General features: G+C 42.2%; 1 protein-coding gene and 2 long non-coding RNA genes across 3 annotated transcripts in view; 1 reads left to right on the top strand and 2 right to left on the bottom strand.

Moving 5' to 3' along the window:
* LOC120373058 overlaps positions 1–1,412 on the bottom strand; it is a 40,329-nt gene extending 38,917 nt beyond the window's left edge. Inside the window, exon 1 of the long non-coding RNA XR_005585350.1 lies at positions 983–1,412. This is a non-coding gene — a long non-coding RNA (uncharacterized LOC120373058). The remainder of the gene's footprint in view (positions 1–982) is intronic.
* A 6,024-nt stretch (positions 1,413–7,436) lies between these two features.
* CIAO2A (cytosolic iron-sulfur assembly component 2A) lies at positions 7,437–20,296 on the bottom strand. The gene is made up of 5 exons (XM_039490899.1): positions 20,088–20,296; positions 16,078–16,242; positions 11,510–11,559; positions 10,136–10,181; positions 7,437–7,937 (listed from the first exon to the last, which is right to left on the bottom strand). Exons 1-5 carry the CDS (start codon positions 20,212–20,214, stop codon positions 7,840–7,842), a joined length of 486 nt encoding a protein of 161 aa, XP_039346833.1. The 5' UTR covers positions 20,215–20,296; the 3' UTR covers positions 7,437–7,839.
* Positions 13,948–17,055, top strand: LOC120373056. Its single transcript, XR_005585348.1, has 2 exons — positions 13,948–14,107; positions 15,780–17,055. It is a non-coding gene; the product is annotated as an uncharacterized LOC120373056 (long non-coding RNA).
* Positions 20,297–21,772: the final 1,476 nt, after the last annotated feature.

The following is a 21,772-nucleotide window of genomic DNA, read 5'->3' as shown; positions in this document are numbered from 1 at the left end:
GCAGCTGCTCTTAACTTCTGAGAGTCAGGGCTGGGCAAAGTTTTTTGTACTAAAGCTTTTTTTTTTTATTGGGGGGGTGGAGGAGGAGGGAGACAAAAAATGTAGATCCAGTGATATTGAGATGTTTTGCAAATTGTTTCAGTTAAAAAAAATTCCAAATATGTCAAAAGTGTTTCATATTGACAAAGAACTTAAATTTTTCCGTTCAAAATGACTTGTTTCAAAATTTCCTTTTAATTTTTTTAAACAATAAAAATGTTTTAAATGGTCAAAATCAAAACATTTTATCTGACCCAAAATGTTTTTCACCCAATTTTTCAAACTGCCAGCAAACCTAAAAACCCATTATTCACACAGTTCTAGTAAGCTCCACAGCTCTCAGTTTAATAAGCAGGAAATGCTACCTTCCCTCACCTGTACTGTAAAAGACATAAGAAATGTAAATGAATTAGTTGCTCAAAAGTTTATATTAAGATCTAGAGCTGTCTCTCCAAGCAGACCATTCTTTGCAACAATTGCATCACAAGGTCACAGATTGTAGTGGATTTAGAGGCAAAGTTAAAACTAAACAAAGAAACTTCTGAAATCCTCACAAATTTGAGGTCAGTTGGACATTCACTGGGCTTTTTGCATCTCAGTTCAATGTGTTCTAAGACATACACTTCCATTTAGAGCACACAGGCAAGAAAAAATTGTAAAGGCCAGCAACCCAGAGCAACCAAAACCCCACTTTGAACCAAAAAATAAAAACATAAAATAAATAAAACAAATATTACTTGCTCCTGACCTAAACTTAAAAGCCATGTATTCATGTATAACTAAATAAAAGCAACCCAGAATTCCCTACTCAAAAAATCATGTCTATGACCTCCAATGATCGTGCCACATTGTTTATAACAGTGATTACTGCCCAACCAGTTAAACCCTTCACCAGAGTCAATTCTGCCTTTGGGCTAATATTCTATCACCTTGCAGAACTCACCAGGACAGCTGCAGGAATTTTACACAAAGGCAGAACTTGGCCTGTGGAGCGAAGAATTTTGCCAATGGGGAAAAACAAAGCTCTTATTTTAAGGCCTGAGACAGCAATTCAAACCCTTCCAAGGAAGAAACTAAGGCACATTTATCTTTTCAGTCTCTTTCCGCCACTTTTCACTTGCTCAGATTGGTTTATCCTTTTATTCCATCCCTGCAATTCTTTTCCCATGTCCCTTACAGAGTTCTTTTCATATACATTGTCCTGCTTCCTATTTCTCTCTTCCTCAAAAGGATCCTGCTGCTGTCACTGTGCTTTCTTCAGACTTCTCCAGCTATCCAAATCCACCTTCAGTTGCTATAGAATCTTGGGATTAATGTTCCATCTCTCCCCAACTGCCCCAGAACTTTCCAGTTCCAACATCCCAACTGTCATTCCAAACTCCTATGGCATCTTCTGATTACAGCGTCCAATCTATTTTAAAGGGAGGCATCACCCAAAACATTCTGCTTTTGCTTTGCGTAAGAGAGAGGATGCAAATATCACTCTGGGTACAGGACATCACCTAGAGCTCAAAGTTAAGGCAAGTAGTTTCCTTTTGGATGGCACTAAAATGGCCTGCTACTTTTGAGTTTCTCCTAGGACTCTGTTTAGTCCATTGGATCCATAAGCTCGTCAGGATGTGTGTACCTGCCTATCTGTATACATCACCTCCTACAAGAGTACTTCAGAGATGTAGTGAGGATTTATTATGTTTGCAATAGTTACTTGAAAATGTAAACGCCCTGCATATGCACAGATATTTCCATTCAATAGCGCATATAAAGAAACTGAGAAGGAAGATTCGTTTATATTTTCAGTCCCGGTCACACAAATGCAAGAGTTTTAAGTGCACATAAGAGGCTTGTTTGTGCACTTAGGATAAGGATATAACACCTCAGTTTGGCTATAAAAATTGACAATAGTTTTCTTATTTAGCACAAACATTTCAGTCCCAAGTTGTCCTCAGACAAGGTACCTTAAGAAGAGTGTCCTCTTTTGGTCCAATAGGTGAACGCAGCTGAACCGCTCAGTAACAGTGATCATAATATAATTAAATTTAACGTGTTTGTAAGATAGGGAGACAGTGAATACCAAAGAAACCCACCACAGTAGCATTTAATTTCACAAAGGGCAACTACATAAAAATGAGGAAGCTAGTTAAATGGAAATTAAAAGGAACAGTCACAAGAGTGAAATGTCTGCAAGCTGCATGAAAGCTTTTTAAAAATACCATAACTAAATGTACACCCTCCGTCTCTCCCCAAAAAATGTAGAACCACCAAAAAATGCCACCATGGCCAAACAATGCGAAAAAGGCAGAGGTAAAATGGCACACTTTAAAAATTGGTAGTTAAATCCGACAGGAAAATAGAAAAAGAGAATAAACACTTGCAAGTCAAGTGTGAAAGTATAATTAGGCAGCCCAGAAAAGAATTTGGAGAACAACTAGCAAAAGACACAAAATCTAACAGCAAAAAAATTGTTAAGCAAATCAGAATCTCAGAAGCAGGACGCCTGCCAAACAATCAGTGGGGAGCACTCCCGGAAGAAAAGCTTGTTGCAGAGAAGCTAAATGATTTCTTTGCATTGGTCTTCCCTGTAGCGGATGTGAGGGAGATCCCCACACCTGAGTCATTCTTTTTTGGTGACAAATCTGAGGAACTGTCCTAGGACTGAGGTGTCGATAGAGGAGGTTTGGGAACAAATTGGTAAATTAAACAGTAATAAGTCACCAGGACCAGATGATATTCACCTAAGAGTTCCTTCAGAACTCTTATGTGAAATTGCAGAACTACTAACTGTGTGTATAACCTATTGCTTTAATCAGCCTCTGAATGAGAACAGCTAATGTAACATCAATTTTTAAAAAAGCCTCCAGAGGCAATTCTGGCAATTACTAGTTGGTAAGTCTACACGGCTTTTGTAAAGGGAAACCACGCCTCACCAATCTATTAGAATTAATTGAGGGAATCAGCAAACACGTGGACAAGGGTGACCCAGTGGATATAATGTACTTGTACTTTCTGAAAGCCTCTGACAAGATCCCTCGCCAAAGGCTCTTAAGCAAAGTAAGCAGTCATGGACTAAAGAGGGAGGGTCCTCTCACAGATCAGTAACTAATTAAAAAGATAGGAATCAAAGGGTAGGAATAAATTATCAGTTTTCATAGTGGAGAGAGGTAAATAGCAGGATCCCTCAATAATCAGCACTAGGACCAGTGCTTTTCAACATATTCATAAATTATCTGGAAAAAGGGGTAAACAGAGAGGGGGCAAAGTTTGTAGATGATACAAAATTACTCAAGATAGTTAAGTCCAAAGCTTACTGAGAAGAGTTACAAAGAGATCTCACAACACTGGGTGACTGGGCAACAAAATAAGAGAGGAGATTCAATGTTGATAAATGCAAAGTAATGCACATTGGAAAACATAATCCCAACTACATATACAAAATAATGGAGTCCACATTATCTGTTCCCACTCAAGACAGATCTTGGAGTCACTGTGGATAGTCCTCTGAAAACATTGCTCAATGTGCAGCAGCAGTCAAAAGGTCTATCAGAATGTTAGGAATCATTAGGAAAGGGGTAAATAATACAGAAAATATCATAATGCCACTATATAAAGCCATGGTAAGCCCATGCCTGGAATATTGCATGCAGTTCTGGTTGCCCATCTCAGCAAAAGATATATTGGAATTGGAAAAAGTGCTGAGAAGGGCAACAAAAATCATCAGGGGCATGGGCAGTGGGTGAACCCCACTTCAGGGAGGCTAACCAACTGGCCTGTTCCTTCTGCCCACGCACCACCCCGCGCCACCAGAGGAGCCCCAAGGCCCCCCCTCCCCATGCTGCCAGAGGAGCTTTAGCTGCCCACTGGTAGACCCCCCCAGCCCGAGCCACTGGCCCGACTCCCGGGCTGGTCTGAGCCGCCGGCAGGCAGCCCGAGCTCCAGGCCGCCAGTGGAAGCTGAGCCCTCACTGGCTTCAGGGGAGACAGGGAGCGAGGTAGGGCCTCATGGCGGAACATGAGCAGGGCCACGGCTTGGGTTAGGGGAGGCTTAGCCTGACCTGCTGCCCATGATTAGGGGTATGGAACAGCTTCCATCTGAGGAGAGATTAAAAAGACTAGGACTGTTCAGCTTAGAAAAGAGATGACTAAAGGGGGATAGGATAATGGTCTATAAAATCATGACTGGTGTCAAGAATAGGGAAGTGTAATTTGCCCCTTCACATAACACAAAAACCATGCATCACCCAATGAAATTAATAGACAGCAGGTTTAAAACAAAACATAAGGAAGTATTGCTTCACACAGTCAACCTGTAGAAGTTGGTGCCAGGGAGATGTTGTGAAGGCCAAAACTGTAACTGGGTTCAAAAAACAGAATTGCGTAAGTTCCTGGAGGATAGATCCATCAGTGGCTATTAACCAAGATGGTCATGGATGCAACCCCATGCTTTGGGGGTTCCTAAATCTCTGACTGCCAGACGCTGGGATTGGATGGATCATTCAAATTACCCTGTTCTGTTCATTCCCTCTAACACCAGCCACTGTCAGAAGAGAGGATACTGGGCTAGATGGACTGCTGCAGTGACTCTCCTGAAAGGGGTACCGTAGTCTGGAAAGGTTGAGTCTGATGTGTCTTGTGTACCCCCACATTTCATCTCACTTAAAAACTACTTGCTTACAAAATACAGACATAAAAATACTAAAGTGTCACACCGCTATTTACCGAAAAATTGCTGACTCTCTCATTTTTACCACATAATTATAAAATAAATCAACTGGAATATAAATATTGTACTTACATTTCACTGTATAGTATATAGAGCAGTATAAACAAGTCATTGTCTGTATGAAATTTGAGTTTGCACTGACTTTGCTAGGGCTTTTTATGTAGCCTGTTGTAAAACCAGGCAAATACCTAGATGAGTTGATGTACCCCCTGGAAGGCCTCTGTGTACCCCTGGTTGAGAACCACTGGACTATTGGTCTGACCAAGTATGGCCATTCTTATGATAATGATTAGAAAAAAATGCTTTAGAAAGAATTTCAATCACTGGAATTCTAAAAACATATTCAGAAAAATCAATCTTTGAACTGCAACAGAGGGCTTGTTCCAATAACTATTTTAACCAGAGTTTACAGTTCCTAAGTAGTAAAGAAGTGATATTTAAATTTTAAAAGTAGAAGAAAGCACAGAGTATGTCAAACATCCTTCATAATAATATCGAGTAAATATATCTATCAACCATGTAGAGAAAACAGTAACAAAGCTAACTGTGATTGAGACAGGGCAACCACATAGCGAGGTTGGTACCAAACCTGGTGTTATTTCACACTCCAGAGATAACTAGAAGAACAAAAATCAATTCCACCTAAAAGTAAATTTGAAATACCAACCTCTATTACTATTCCCTCTTTGTGCTTAACAGCAGCAGATGCTTCTGCAGTTACCACAATCAAACTGGCACACAAGTAGAATTGCATGTTCAACAAAATTTGAATATAGGTACTTTGACGTTAAGGTGATTAGCATGGTATAAATCCCGCCAAAAAAATTAGTCTTATCACGAGAGATCTTTTGGAGGACTCCATCATTTATATCTGTTTTTGATACATAGAAAAAAATTATTAGTGCAACAGACCAGCAAAAATAAATGATATAAAAATAGAGACTTTTACAATATTGTTTGAGCATTCAGTTATACAAATAAATACAGAAAGGTTCCTATAGTAACATGAATCCATAATAGATGGAAGAGTCTGGAATCATAGATAGAATGTTCTTGTCTCCATAACTGGTCACCAACACCAACATAAATTATTAATAGCATGGTCTAGTCTTGGCTATTCTCAGCTTCCTTCTCATTATGGCAGAAATTCTGCCCATATTGCATATAGGTGGCTCTAAGTAGTTAAGTGAACAGTAATCGAATTTCAAGTCATACAATTTGGAGCTATTCAAATGCAAGCAATTCTTTAAAAGGAAAAATAATTATTTTTTGATGGCAAGAGTAAAGACAAACTGTCGTATAGGCTGGGAAGACACTGACCAAACAAGTATAGGAAATATCAATTCCCTTGGAAATACAGCCATCATATAACTTGGAGAGGAAAGCATCGTTTAATTTAGTGCAGAAGTTTTTCTAAAAACATTAAAAGAATCAGTCATACTCTTTAGATCATTTCTAACTAATACATAAACTCTTCTTGAGTGACTTTTTTTGTGTGCAAGATGTTATGCTGTTCTGTAATGGCTATTGCAGAAAATGCTGACTGATGCACTTGATTAAAGCCTAACATTGCACAGAAACCTGTCCTCTTTCGTTCTCCAGAATTACTTCTTTTCTCTGTTTTCCAGCATGTGTTCACTCCCTATTTTATAGAGTTTTTTTTAAAATTACGTTTATTCTAAATTGCAAAGACAAAAAAATTGCTTTTAATACTGGTTCTTTTCCTAATTAATCCAGATTCTTACATGATGTACCTATCTCAGCACCGAGTCAGTCTATGGAATTTCAAGATATTACATAAAGCTATATAAATAAATTTAAAAATGGTCAATTTAGATTTTAAACTTATTTATCAGCTATAATGATACTTGATTAGATTTGCTGTTTTCTAATTATTTCATTTTACCAGAACCGATTCCAGACAGAAACACAGAAAATACAAGATCCAACTGACACTAATGACTGGTAGATTATTAATTTGTAAGAAGTTACTCAAACTAACCAATGTGAAAACAGTCAGAGATACTGTTTCATAAACATTTTATTTTTACTTTATCAAGTGTAGTTATAGATATACTTTAGAATTTTATAAAAGAGAAAGTTTTACTAGTCAGGCATTACTACAGCATTCTTAAATCTTTGCACAAAGGAAGGGTAGGAGATCTTTTAGGTTTGAAGATTAGCAGAGAGAGAATCAGTGGAGTTCTACTGTATCAAATCTGCTAGTCCCATGACTGAACTCTGATCAGATTTTAAATCAACATGCCTCAAACAATTTGCATAAACAAACAAAACAGCAATGAAGTGGTTAGCATGTGTCACTCCATTTGCTGCTAAAATCTTCTGAAAAATTCTATTAATTCACACTGACATTCTATTAATATCATTTGGACATTATGGCCATACAAGAAGTGCTTTTCTTGCTGACATTAGAATAAAGGTTAAAGAAATGCAGAAGTATTCATTTAATACTTTTGAGTACACTATTGATCTGTTCACCATTTATAAAATATATTCATGTTTAGAGCTTCAGCTAGTGTTTTACATTTCGTTTCTATTTTTATGAGAAAACATTTTACCAACAGTAAAAACACTTGAGCAAAATGTTTACTTCTCTGTTAGTTACCATGCCAGGAGAGTTCGTAAAATTAAGAGCACAAACATTCAAAACAGGAAGTGGCTTTTCATTATAAGAATCAATGTTTTATTTTTTTGTTTTTTGTTTTTTTACAGTGTAGTGATTGAAACATTCGATTTGAGCACAGTGGAAATTTAACCTGCAAAATTGCTTTTGTATCACAATGTGCATCAGAAGAAGGCAACACAGCTGGTTCATAATAACTAGTTAAAATATTTATCTTTGAACACTGAATATTACAAATTCTTTAGAACACTATACACGTCACCTAATGTTATATACTGCTAGCCATCTTCTTATAATTTACATTTGCTTTATAAATGGTTTCTTTTAAAAATCATGTGGAAGGTACAAACAAGGTAAGTATTAAACTCAAGGCCTTGAAGTTTTACAAATAATTAAACCAATATATCAAAATGATCATAGCTCTGTGGTTACTGTAGCTGCTAGTCAGGTTCTGTAACACACTGCTCCACAATTTCGCGCAAGTTTGGATTCTCCATCGCAGCTGCTACTCTCTCTTTGTCATTTATTTGCTTGTTGACTGCAAAATATCAGATGAAAAGTTAGTGAGAGCCATTTTACTTAGCAATTCTTGTATAGTAATCACTTTGTGCTAGATACTTGACTCTGCACTGAGGTAGGTCCCTGAAATCTTTGTAGACAAGAGCAATCTCAAGCAATGTGAACGGGAGGCAACAGACAAAAGGAATAAGAAATGGATTGTGGCATCTTTCTTCTATCTTATTTTAATTTTAAATATTTATAGGCGGGACTATAATCACTTTGCTCTATGGTGAAGAGGACTAGGATTTGTATAATACACTTGTCTGAAGAAGTGCAGCGCAGGTAGAAATGGAGATGGCAAGATAGACCTGTTCAAGGAGATGCTCCTGGCATACCGGAAACACACAGGAGTGGAAAAATGACATGAAAGTGGTGTTGAACTGGGAATCTTGGATGGAACAAAGAGGGATTAGCAGGGGATGAGGGGCAGAGAGGCAAGTGGGAGAACGATCACACACAGCCACTAGACATCACTACCACTTTCATGGCATTTCTAGTCCAGGAAAGGAATATGTAACACCCTGTTTATGCTGGCTATTCTGCAGTCCTTAAGTAATATAAAATGTGTAGAGCCACATCCGACCTTAAATTCCTCTTAACCCTTCACAACAACTGGACCAGGCCTGCACAACATGCGGCCCGCGGAGCCTCACTGTGCAGCCCACGGGGGGATTCTAAATCCCGCGCACACGGCGCTCTGCGGGCAGCCCAGAGCCCTTTGAATCCCAGCCGCAGCCGGGATTTAAAGGGCTCTGCGCTGCCCGCAGTGGCGGGGAGCCCAGAGCCCTTTAAATCTCAGCCGTGGCTGGGAATCAAAGGGCTCTGGGGCTCTGTGCGGGCTTGCAGCAGCGAGCCCCCCCCCCCCGCGGCTCGTGGCCAGCTGGGGGGCTGGGGCTGGGGAAAGGGCTCGGCTCTATCACCTCCCCACCCCCAACCTTCCTTTTTGGCCCACAGCTGTTTTGGTGGGGCCGCACTGGGGAAGGAAGGTTTGTTTCTGCAGGGTTGGGCGGTGCTGGGGCGGGGTGTTTCCGCGGGGCCAGGAGGTGCTGGGGGGGGGTGTTTCCGCGGGGCCGGGGGGTTTCGGCCCTCAGCTGTTTTCTTTGGAGTAATGTGGCCCTCGCCGCTTAACGAGTTGTGCAGTCCTGTACTGGACAATATGGAACAAACAATGTATTTTGCTTCCTTGTAACAGAAAAGCCATCATTGAGACATAATAGCACTAATACTCATTTCTTACATCTGTGTCTGTATCCTGATCTTGGGTAGGAATTGTCAATGCTTAAATTTTATGAGCTCTAAATTTTGCTTTTAATTTATTAGGCGCCAATATCCCTGTATTTGGGAACTCGACTACCTGTTCCCATTGAAGTTTTGCTAAAGTTGCATAGATTTAAAGCCCAGAAGGTACCATTAGGATCACCTAGTCTGCCTGCCTGCAGAACACAGGCTGTAGAATTTCACAAAGTGATTCCAGCATCAAGTCCGTAACTTCTGGTTAAGCTAGAGTGTAAAAATCAAAAGTGGATGTTTAATAGCTCCAAGTGATGGAGAATCCACTGCATCCCTAGGTAAATTGTGTCAATCTGAATTTCTCTAGTTTAGTTTCTAGCTATGTAACTGAGAGAAAAGAAAAAAATCCCAAGCGCACCCCAAATTTTCCATGTTAAAAAACAACAACATTCTATTCAGGTTTAGAACAAAATAAGTGAAAGGTCAAAACCTGGCATGGGCAGAGTCTTTCGTGGTTCTTTTTTATTTGGAAAAAATTTGATTTTAATAAAGACACAATTTTACAATTGAGATTTTCTATGGCACATGCTTGCCAGTCCAGTTCCTCCACATTTTAAAAACCATAATAAAAATAGTCTAGCATTAATACAAGATTGCAAAATCAACCACTCAAAGTCAAGAAATTCCAGAAATGTACTTAGCTGCACATATGCAATACTTCCTATTTATTTCCCCCCCTTTTTAAATGTAATCCTCGATATCTCCAGTGATATATACTAGATGTGCAACATGAACAAGTTTGAATTTCATTGCAGCAACTTAAAATTTGAGATTTCCCAGTGGCGTGCTTCATCCTGCAACTATGACACTGCATTAATTCCTAGGGTGGTGGGCCACACACAGAGTCTGAAGCCACAGTCATTCAATTTATAAAAATCCACTTACTGTCCTCCTCAGTGGAATGGGCACCTTCAGATATATAGATTTCCAACTAGATAAGAAATAAACAATGTTAGCCACGCACATGAATAGCTATACCCCTGCACACTGTTGGGGAAGAGAAATCTCTGTACAAAGCATGCACACTGATTTAACAATTAACATTTGCGAACCATCCTACCCTGTTGTACACAATAGGCAGGTCTCAAGCTTTTTCATCATCTAGATTTTACAAGAATGTCTTACAGGCATCTCCCCTCCAATTCACAGCCCTATTGGTGGTCAAGCTGAGATAACCATATCAGTTACTTACATGGCTAAGTATTACTAGGAAAGTACTTCAGTGTATGTTTAGTTTCCTTTCAATGCCGTTAAGCAGCTGGAAATGGGGAGGACAGCCAGCACTATCTTGCCAGCCAGCTCTCTGTAACCCACAAGCTAGTGTTCTGTAGAGCCTGATTTAGGAGCTGTTTGTCTAGAGGCGACAGGAACTGCAACGGTCACTTCCATGGACAGCTTATTTAAACACATTTGGAAAATAAGCCCCTTTCAGGGAGGAAATCCTAAGTGATATTTACCACCACCCCCCCCCCATCCTTTAAAGCTCCTTGTCACATCATTCTCAACTTCTGCCAGTGGGGGCTAATGGGGCTCTCCTGTGAAAGTGTCAATGCAGTGTGATGCTGGCCACTGCCAGGTGATATATTGGACTGGGTAGACCACTGGCCTGATCCAATATGGCAATCCCTGTGTTCCTATTTAAATTATAGGAATAAGAAATCTCATTTCAAATCCTGGCTCCATTCCTACCTCTTCAGTGCTTACAAATTCTCCGAGCAAACTCACTATAAGATCCCATTTCCCTTTTTTTTGTGTATTTGTTTTGCAGAGAATCTTCACAGGAACTGTGGAGGGCATCTTTATTCCTTAACTGGAGTCAGAATTCAAACTGATGCTGGCACGTTACTCACTACCTTACTTTCAGGTCACCTTGTCTCGCTTACTCACTCAGGAATCATTGGGGACAACAACAACCGGTTATTCCAAAAGTACAAACAAACCCAGTAACTATTAAACATTAATAAAATTCACAATGCCTGGACGCTTTGAAATGTTCCTGTGGCCCATAATTCTTTCCCTTGAAGGCATTAGGAGGACTTAGATAGATATTTGGGGTTGTTTGTTTTAAGATGTCCTGTATTTTCCACAATCCATCCCCACCAGTGCACTATTTAAAAACACCAACAGACCTTTTTGACCACAATTTTAAAACTAAGTAAGCAATCTTGCAGTTTGTTTCGTTTTTTAAGTTTGTCATTTGGTATTGGGCATACATCCACACACAATCTCATATGAGAATGGTAGAAATGAATACTTTACCTTGTGCTTAAAAGGCAAACATCTCTGAAGTTTTATTCGCAAACAAAGCCCTGTTTAAAAACAATAAAAACCATTTTTTTCATTTGCAAGTTCAAGGAGTTCTGTGGATGATTTAAACAATTTTTTTGGTCTACCTAATTTCCAGTGGACATACATCTACCTCACAAAATCCATCAATACAACTGGCAATGACTGTCACCCCTGCAGCATTCTCAGCAGAAAGACAAATGAATGACAACGGACACCCTCTGACTCCAATATATGGTTCTTCCAGATCATCGAGGATCAGGCAGGATAATAGGGAAGGCTCTTTGGCCTAGAGAGAGACTTTAGTCTCCAAGCACCTTAGAGAACTATCACTCCTCTCCTCTCGTCTACATTCCTGTACTAGAGGTTCTTTCCTACTATTGTGGCTGCACTTAACTTCTGTGGAGTACATAATGCAGCTATTTCTTTCGGAAGATTGCTGAACTTCTAACAAAAGAGAAAACAGTTTGAAAAGAACACAATCTTGGAACAACTTGGGGGAGCAGGAAATTCTTCTGTCTCCCAAGTGTATCACCTACCCCAGGTAGCCACCCCTTGCCTAATTTTCAATGTACATTAGATTATTTGTTGAACTCTGAACATATGCTCAGTATGATACAAACCACAGAAAGGAAACAGTCCTTGTCCTAAGGACCTTACGATTTAAGTCTTGGATTAATCTAAAAAACCGGCAAGTGACACATCAGCAAAAAAGTACTGACTGTTTACATTACCGGTTCTCAAACTAGGGCCGCCGCTTGTGTAGGGAAAGCCCCTGGTGGGCCGGGCCGGTTTGTTTACCTGCCGGGTCGGCAGGTTCGGCCGATCGCGGCTCCCACTGGCCGCGGTTCGCTGCTCCAGGCCAATGGGAGCTGCTGGAAGCGGTGCGGGCTGAGGGACATATTGGCTTCCGCTTCCAGAAGCTCCCATTGGCCTGGAGCAGCGAACCACGGCCAGTGGGAGCCACGATCGGCCGAACCTGCGGACCCGGCAGGTAAACAAACCGGCCCGGCCCACCAGGGGCTTTCCCTACACAAGCGGCGGCCCCAGTTTGAGAACCACTGGTTTTCATGTAACATTCAAACACAATGTTATCTAAATTAGGTCTTTCTATTATACTCATCACCGTTGAAACTATATGCTTTTAGTGATAAATTAGGAGATTAGATTTCAGATGTTTCTCTCTAGGTTAGTTGCATGTAATGTGTTCATCTTCGTAATCATTAGACAGATGAAGAGGATGCTTGAATCCACTAGAGAGCATGATATAACAGGCAAGCACCCAGTAATTCTTTGGGACAGAAGACCACTACGAGTATGTGACCCATTTTTAAACGACCTGGAGATTCGACACTGGACTGACCAGGAGACACTCTCAGTTACAGCAATAACTACCATAACTCTCCCAGCTACCAGTTCCTTTCAGAGAGTAAATATCCAGGCAGTCAGAGACTTCTTAAAAATATATTTGTTTATTCTAAATTGAAAGAAAGTAAAGAGTGCTCATGCACAGGTTCTGAGCACCCTGCCAATTAGTTAAAACAAAATGCAATACCATCAGCTCAACCCTTCTATCAAGCAGCAGTAGAAATACCAACACCTCAATATACTGGCCCATGCCTCAAAAATCACTTGAAAAAAATAGGCCCTCCAAGATGCCCTGGAAGTCTGGGCTACTTCAGAACAGGGACAGGAGGGGATTCCAGAGTCCTGGGGCCTTTATGGAGAACACCCTGGCAGCCATTCCTCTCTCTATTATATCTAGGCTTGGATTAGATTTTTAATTGGTATATGTCAGTAAATGTCGATCTCAATGTACACATACAGACCAATGAAAAATATATTTCCATTGATAAAAATAAAAATTTACAAATAGGTACAGTAAGAAAAATTATGCTTGAGAACTTATTTGAGTTTGACTTAAGGATATTTACTTTAGATATTTTGACACATGATGTTGACAATATGTGTTTTAATGGTACAAAGCTTTTACTTTTTGGATCGCAACATGTCATTAAATAATTATCTGACCCGGCCCATTTCCAGCCCAGCCCAGAATTTCCCACAAATGAAAAGTAAAAAACTGTAATTTTAAAAAGCTTAAAAATAAGCATTGATATTATCTGTCAAAACTGAAAAATAAAATAAATAAATAAACAAATAAATAAATTCAATTCTGCCAAACCCGGTTCTCTCAAGGAGGATAGAAATTCAGCACCACACAGACCATAACTCTCAGTAGGCTGGTCCCAGGCTATTTAGGGTCTAGTAGGTAAAGAGACGTAAAACACCAATTTAAAAGCAAGTAGTCTGTGCTCGAGAGGAACTCTGACAAACTGCTTATGGCTCGTACTCTTACATGTGCTGCATAGCTGCTTAAATATACTTGCTGTAGCTCTTTCCTTTTACAGAATGAGGAACTGGAGAAACAGAGGTCACTAGGAACACAAGAACACAAAGTCTGGGGAAATCAAACCGTGGCAGTCAAGTTCACCGCCCTCTAAAACAGTCAGCTACTTTACTTCTCAAAAATCAGAGTAAAAATCTTCAGACTATTTAAATACATATACTGTAAGTAATACTCATAGAATCTGTTTTTTGTAAGGGCTTTTCTACACCAGCAAATTGCCTGGAATAGCTACTGTGGAATAGTTATTCCATACTAGCTCCCAATATGAACACTCTTATTCTACACAAAGGCACTAAGTGTGGAATAGAAGAGTGTCTATACAGGGAGGTAGCATGACCAACTACTGTGCTTCAAATTCACACCCTATTTTATCTGAAAATCGCTTCCCTATGTAGATAAGCCCATAGTAAATAATTAGGTAGCTGACAGTCCTAAAATAGGCTGATTAATTCGCACCATTTGTACTTCACTTTCCCATACAAAGACGTGGGGTGATACTTCAGCATGATTTGCCTCTTGGTTAAATTCAAAAACATTTATTTTTTAAAATGTTTTAAAATTATTTAAAATGTAAAATGAGAATCCTTTGTCTGTGTTAACTTAGAATTATACAGTTTGCTAATCTTGATATGTTATATCTAAGCAGCATAACTTCAGAGAGCTGAAGTCTAGTTTCATCACAGGAAGGAAACAGGATAAACAACATCTCAACTAAGCACATAATCAAAGAAAATAAGCAACAGAAGTAGAATTTTGTTCTACTTTGTGATCTTTTAATAGTACATAAGAGGGTTTGTTTTTATTTTTAAGATCTGACAAACTGCTTTTCTTTAAACTTCTGTAGTAATGCCGGAACCCTGCAACATTTCGGACATACCCTTCTAGCCCAAGTAAAAATCGACTCCTATCAGCTTTTCATATTCAGGAGGATACACGCTGGGTAAATGTACAATCCCTAGATTGTAATCAATAAAAATTAAAAATATAACTTCAATTTTTAACAGACCTAGACACAGGAGTCATCACAGATCTAATCCCATTGTTTTCTTCAGTGGAGTTTTGCATGAGTAAGAACTGCTGAAGAGAGCCCGATATGTTATTTCTCTTAAATCAGTGAAGATTAATCTCTCAAGACAAGACTACACCATAAGCCACATTGCTTTACTCCCTATTCATCATATACTACCAAGGCACAGTATTACTCAACAATCACTGTTCCACATTCATTTCAACACTAATGCTTCCCCTTTCCCCATTATTTCTAAAGTCTGGCCACCAGTTATCTAAGGCAACCTTCGGCTGCTTAGCTAAGAAGCAACAAGGCAAATACTGAAGCCCTATCTGTACTGTGACTTGCTAAACATTTTAAAACACCTAGAGCAACAGTAAGCTGTTAAATGGTTTACTTCCACACCATATTGCAGCTACACCTCCACCCCAATATAACGCGACCCGATATAATATGAATTCGGATATAACGCAGTAAAGCAGCGCTCCGGGGGGGCGGGGCTGCACGCTACAGCGGATCAAAGCAAGTTCAATACAACGCGGTTTCACCTATAACACAGTAAGATTTTTTTGGCTCCTGAGGACAACGTTATATTGGGGTAGAGGTGTTTATTCAGAAGTTGTGCTATAGATTACCTTAAAGGGACTAGTCCAGTATCATTGTCTGCATTACCATACGTAGAAAACCTCTGGCTACACTGAACTGTAAAACAGTGGTAGGTCCACATCCGCGACAATACTATTCAACCTAGTATGGCTAGGACCTAATAAGCAGCAATCATGTACACGTAAATCACAATTCCTTTTCTTCCTCTCTTAACTCAGTGCTTCTTGGAACTACCAAATCATGAAGAGGATTTCTGAAAGCCATCATCCCTGAACAAGGCCTACAGGATCTTTTTGCTTCATAAAATGCTATTCGATTTAAGAAATATTGCAATATTTCTTTTGACTGCTTTGTATAATGCTTTCTAATATACAAGTCCAAGCAAAAAAAAAAAAGGGGGGGGGGGAATACTTTATTTTTATTAGTGTTACTCAGACGAACCTCCATTGCATTTGGTTTACTGCTGCACATTTTAGAAGAAAACTATTCGGCCATTTAAGGAAATATGAAGCTTACCAATGAGAGTTGCCAAAGAGCAATGAGGTACTGTTGGTGTAAACCTGATAATAACGAGATATTCATCTTCCCCTATCTCGTGCACTTCAACACAACTTTCCGTTACCACTTCCAGTTCTTCTAAAGTGTTAGGCTTCTCTGGATCCCGGATAGTTCGAATTATATCTAAAGCAGAAGGACATACACCAGAAATGAAATACCTTTTACAAATTAGATGATTAGAGAAAAAGTCATAGGTTTTTAACAAGTTGTTCTTCCCAGCCTAATTTTTTCAACTCCTCTCCAGGAGAGGCCTGGTAACTGAAACATCTTGCTGACTCAGTTCACCCAAGAGAAGCACAAACCAAAGCACCTGTATCTTACCATGTCTGCTCCTCTCCATACAGTGCAAACATTTCTACAGTTCATGGTCAAAGAACATAGCATTTTACTACCTACAAATGGAGTCCATCAGCTCTGCACTGTTTTGACAGGAAAAACACAGGCCTTACCCACAACACAGTATGAATTTAGTTTATAGTATTATCTTATTACATCAAACTCTTTACACAGGGCAATGTGATTGTTGATACCTCTCTCTTACTGAAATTGGTATGCTTAGCACTTCACAGAAGAGTAAGAAAATAAGATCCTTGACTTGAGGAACTTCTGATATATGGGTCAAATTTTGCAGGATTCTAAGCCACTCTTACTCCCAAAAAGGTCAATAGAAGTTGGAGAGACTAAGCATTTTCCAGGATGAAGTGCTTACAGTGTAGATTCAAAACTATTACAAATGCTAAAGGATAATTCACAACTCAAAAAAGAGGTATCCTCCTGTTCATAAGTTTAGATCATCCGATCACTGGACAGAAACAAATCTATACGATTTCTGTGAACAAATATTTACGGTGAGGAAACCATGAACAAATGACAGGATAAAATTTGTTTGTATGATCTGTCAACAGTTGCAAATAAAGAATACATTTGTAAAAATCATTATCTGTTTTGTTTTGTTTTTTTTAAAAGAGGTATGCCATGCAAACAACCCCAAGCTTTCAGTGGAAAAGCATTCCAGCAATGAATGAACTCAGAGTGTGCAAAAGGACTTTGATTACATTGTCTGAATACTCAGTGTGGTCATCTCAACTGGCTTTATAGTCTGCCTGTAGACGGCATGAGAAGTCATTTTCTAAAAGTAATATCTCAAAGCTCTTTGGTGAATACAATATTCACCCTACATGTGTGATAGCATTTAATGCTGGCAATAAAAGCTAATATTGAATCAAATACCGTAGTCACCTTTTCACAAACTTGTTAATATATAAATGGGCCAAATTCAGCCCTGTTGTAATGCCATTAACTACAGTGGAGTTACACAAGGGCTGAAACTGACCCATTGAACTTTCCTGCCATGAAGTTTTACTGACAGTCAGTGACTCATCAGTTTACACAGTGAACTTAATGTATGTCCAGGATGATCTGATGCATAATAAAAATCAAGAATCAGAATGCCTTCTTCCCAGTAAAATTCATCTCTGAACAGTGTTAAGATTTTAGAGTTACTCAGGGCTGCCCAGAGGATTCAGGGGGTCTGGGGCAAAGCAATTTTGGGGGCCCCTTACATAAATTTTTTTGCAATACTATAGAATACTATATTCTCGTGGAGGCTGCTGTGGGGCCTTGGGCAAATTGCCCCACTTGTCCTCCACTCTGGGCAGCTCTGGAGTTGCTTAATATATTAAAAAGGCTATGTTTCAGATAGCATATGGGATCCAAATACTGAGTATCTGAAGTGCAGCTAACAATCTGAATTAATACCAATGAAAAGCGTGCCACTGATGACCCACTCAAATCTGCAAACATCCCCCTCTCCATCAGTAATTACAACAGAATGGCTCTAGAACGGTGTGCACAAGGGCTTCAATCTGGCCTCCAATTCAGTATTTGCTATTTTTTGCCCTTCTGGCTAAAAACTAAATCTAAACTTGATTTATAATGTATGGAAGAAATGCTTTTGCCACCAGATTTGGTTTTAATATTTAGATTGTGAACTAGATGACTTGTGGTTTGGAACTGCTCCTATGTTTATAGGAAAATACTACTACAAACATAGTATTTTTATTGCATTGTTTTACAACTGTCTTGGAGAGCTGGAGATTAAGGATGGAATTTACAAAGGAGCTAGAATCCATGTAAAGAGCCACAGAGAACCCTAAAATTGGATAACAAATATTTAACACCTCGGCAGAACCTTTACTAGTTACAATCACTAAGATAAAAGTTACAGGGGCTATCAAGACTCACCTTCTGAGCACATACTGATTGCCCCCACCCATCACTTGCTCCTCAGGCGGAGGGCTCCTCTCCACCCCCTGGCCTCACCCCCCTGCTCCTCTCAGCCCCCTGGCTGGACCCAGTGCACCTCCGGCTCTGGGCAGTCTCTGCTTCCCATCACCTGTGGGGCCCTACCGCTCTCCCAGGAGCTGAGCTGTCTGGGACTGGTGCAGAAGCCTGGCCAGTCTCAGCCAGGTGTGGGGGGGGGGCAAGGGGGGGGCTTGCCTGCATCTTGAGAAAGCCTGGCCAGGACAGGCCTTGGCCACTCCTGAGGGGCCAGTGAGTGTGGCCAGGAGGCAGGGCGTGGGGAGTGGTTCTCTGGGGAGTGCTGGGCTGTGAGGTGGCAGGGAGGATGTGTGTGTGTTGAGGCACCAGGGAGTGGGGGTTCTGTGGGGGGTGCTGGGCAGTTGTGGTGAGGCTGTGGGCAAGGATGGTGTTGTGCAGGGTGCTGTGCATATGTGTGTGGGGGGTGGGCATAGCAGGTACAGGGGGGCTCTGGCCGCAGGGAATGGGGGGGAGGGGTTCCGGTGTTGGGGGCGGGGATAACTGTGTGGCACAGCAGGGGCCCGCCCCCAAGGGGAAGGGGCATGCTGGCAGCACAAGGCTGGCTGGGCCACTGTGCATCTGGCAACTGCTGGTTTGTAAATAGTGCCCTCGTGCTGGGCTGGGAGGAGCGGGGCTGCCCCTATCATGCCATGCCCCAATGCCTCTGGCTGGCTCCTCGCTCTGGGGACTAATGTCCCCGCAACATGCTCCATTGCCTCCATGGGGGCCTACAAATATATTTGGCACCTGGCCCACATAAAGTTAATCTGGCCTGTCAGCCCTTTCTGGAGCTACTAGTCTCACGCTAACTGCCAAGGGTGTCTGGCCTGTGCCCTAGCCAGAGGGATGAAGTAACAAGGTAACTTCCCAGTGTAAGTGACCCTGAGAGTGGTTCACCTTACACCAGAGCTGAACAGCGGGGACAGATTCCCACCCTCCACAGATCTCAAAGCCAGGTGGGTCCCCAGGCACCTCTCTCTCTGCCCCACTGCACCTGGGCACCAACAACCCATCCCAAAGCTCTCAGGATCCAGAGCACTCACCCACCTCTTCCTCTAGAGCAGCCACCCACCTGCCGGGGCACCGACCATCCGTCCCTCCCCAGGACAACCACCCGCCGGGGCACCACTCCCCCCAGGGCGCGCACCCACCCAGCTGCCAGGGACACCAACCCATGTGCCCCTCCCCAGGGCACCAACCCACCCACCCGGGCACCGCTCCCCCCAGGGCACGCACCCACCCAGCTGCCAGGGGCACCAACCCATGTGCCCCTCCCCAGGGCACCACTCCCCCCAGGGCACCAATGGCCCCAGCTTCCAGGGGCACCAACCCATGTGCCCCTCCCCAGGGCAACCACCCACCCACCCACCAGCGGCACCAACCCATGTGCCCCGCCCCAGGGCAACCACCCACCCACCCGGGCACCAACCCATGTGCCCCTTCCCAGGGCAAGCACCCGCCCACCCCTCCCCAGGGCACCCACGGGGGCACCGCTCCCCCCAGGGCACCCACCCGCCGCACAGGACTGGAAGGGACCTCGAGAGATCACCTCGCCCGGCCCCCGCACTCGGGGCAGGGCTAATTACCTAGAAGCGCCGCTCACAGCCCCGCGCCCAGCCCAGCCCAGCCCCCCTCTCCCCGATAGTCACCATACACCTCGAGCGCTCTGTCCTGCTCCATGGCCGGGCTGCCCTGCGCATGGTACCCGCTATGGAGCCCGGAGAGCCACAGCACCCTGCCCAGCGTGTGCGACAGCAGCCCGGACACCAGCGACATCCTTCCGCTCCGCCATTGGAGAGAAACAGCCCCGCGCGGCCACCGTCCCTGCTGCCCTCCTCGGCAGCTTCCGGGTAGGAGACGGCGAGCGGGCGGGGCCAGACCTCGAGGGGCGGGGCATAGAGGGCATGTTTGTAATGGGCACGTTTGGGTGTGAACCTGGCTTGAGCTTTGCAACGATTCAGTGTGTTAAAGCCCTTCCCAGGTTGGGGAGATCAGCCTGGCAGTAGCCCCTAAAACATTCCTACTTGTGCAGGGTTTGTTATCAGCGTTTGTGTGGGGTGCAACCCCTGCACGGTGACACAGCACATTCTAGCCATGTCAGTACCAGAGTCTTCCCCAGGAATTGAAATTAGAGGGGGTGTTTGAATTTACGGGGAGGGAGAAAGAAGGGCTGGAAAACTACTACATTGGCAAAACTGCGGGGGTAGCTAGTTGACCACTGGAGGAGGATGGGACAGTTGGGGGGGGGGCGGGTCTAGGGAAATCCCTCAGTGCTGTCAGTTCATTTTCACTGTAGTTTAGTGGCTGGTGGCTGAAACAATCTGGATTTGAGCAGGTCTGAAATCCCGTCCAGCACAGGGCAAGAGTGGTACCTAGGCTCTGGTCTTGCAACAACCTCTACTGGCACAGTCCCCTTGCTTTCAGCTGCCAACTCAATGCGGAACAGGGGCCAGTGTACAATACAGTACAAAACTGATCAGCATCTAAAATAGCGGCTGCAGCAGACATCAAATCCCAGATATAAACCATTTGTTGGGATTGTTGCTCTTCTGCTTTTCCTGCAGTGAGAGCAATAAATAGGTTAACTGGAGAACGGCCTTGCATCATAGATACATACACATCTATAATCCCAGTTAAACCAGCCTCTGACTTTATAGTTTGTGACAATCTACCTGCTGGAGTTTAAATACTGTTGTAGTACTTGTTTTGGAGGACTTCTAGGTGTTATTGTTTTATTTCCAGTGGGTATTTTACACCAGGAAATTTTATTATGGAATGTCTTTGTGGGGGAAGGAGTCATGGGAATGTTTTAGGATATTTTGAACCTATTAAATTTGAAAGTTTCCCCTCAAATAAATGATAGTGTTGACACATGCACAGGAGCAGAGTAAAAGGTCTCTGGCACTCTGCTTTGAGAAATCATGCTACTTTCAATATTAGTACCCTGTAAGATTTTCAGAGAGCAACTGATAAAGTGGTAAACTTCATCTCCATTACAAAATGATTAGTCAAGGTCAAACCAGTTACAACATAGAACATGGATGGTTGGACAATGGGAGTTATGCGTTAAGTTTGATCCAGGTTCTAGGCCCCTTCTAAACTCCTTGAGTCCCGACTACTTGGTCAAATGTGTGTGTCCCCAGGCTCAGTGACTAAGGCTGCCTCTGAGGTTAGAAGCCCATTGAAAACAGAAGTCACAGCATATAATGCTTCATCTAAAATGGACTAGCTAGCAAGCAACCGATCCAGAGATCCTCATGATCTGAGCAGACAACTCGTCTCAGTCTGGCGTGGCCGCATAGACTACCACTTTCAATTCACATGCTTCTGGTTG

Source organism: Mauremys reevesii, linkage group 10, assembly GCF_016161935.1.
Source record: "Mauremys reevesii isolate NIE-2019 linkage group 10, ASM1616193v1, whole genome shotgun sequence".
NCBI lineage: Eukaryota > Metazoa > Chordata > Testudines > Geoemydidae > Mauremys > Mauremys reevesii.
This window is presented reverse-complemented; position numbering and strand designations above follow the sequence as displayed.

Coding starts and splice junctions, on each gene's coding strand:
- CIAO2A (XM_039490899.1), bottom strand. CDS start 20,214: ATGTCGCTGGTGTCCGGGCTGCTGTCGCACACGCTGGGCAGGGTGCTG. Junction 11,560..16,077: donor CTCTTTGGCAACTCTCATTG/GTAAGCTTCATA, acceptor GTTTTTAAACAG/GGCTTTGTTTGCGAATAAAA. Junction 7,938..10,135: donor CCATTCCACTGAGGAGGACA/GTAAGTGGATTT, acceptor GATATTTTGCAG/TCAACAAGCAAATAAATGAC.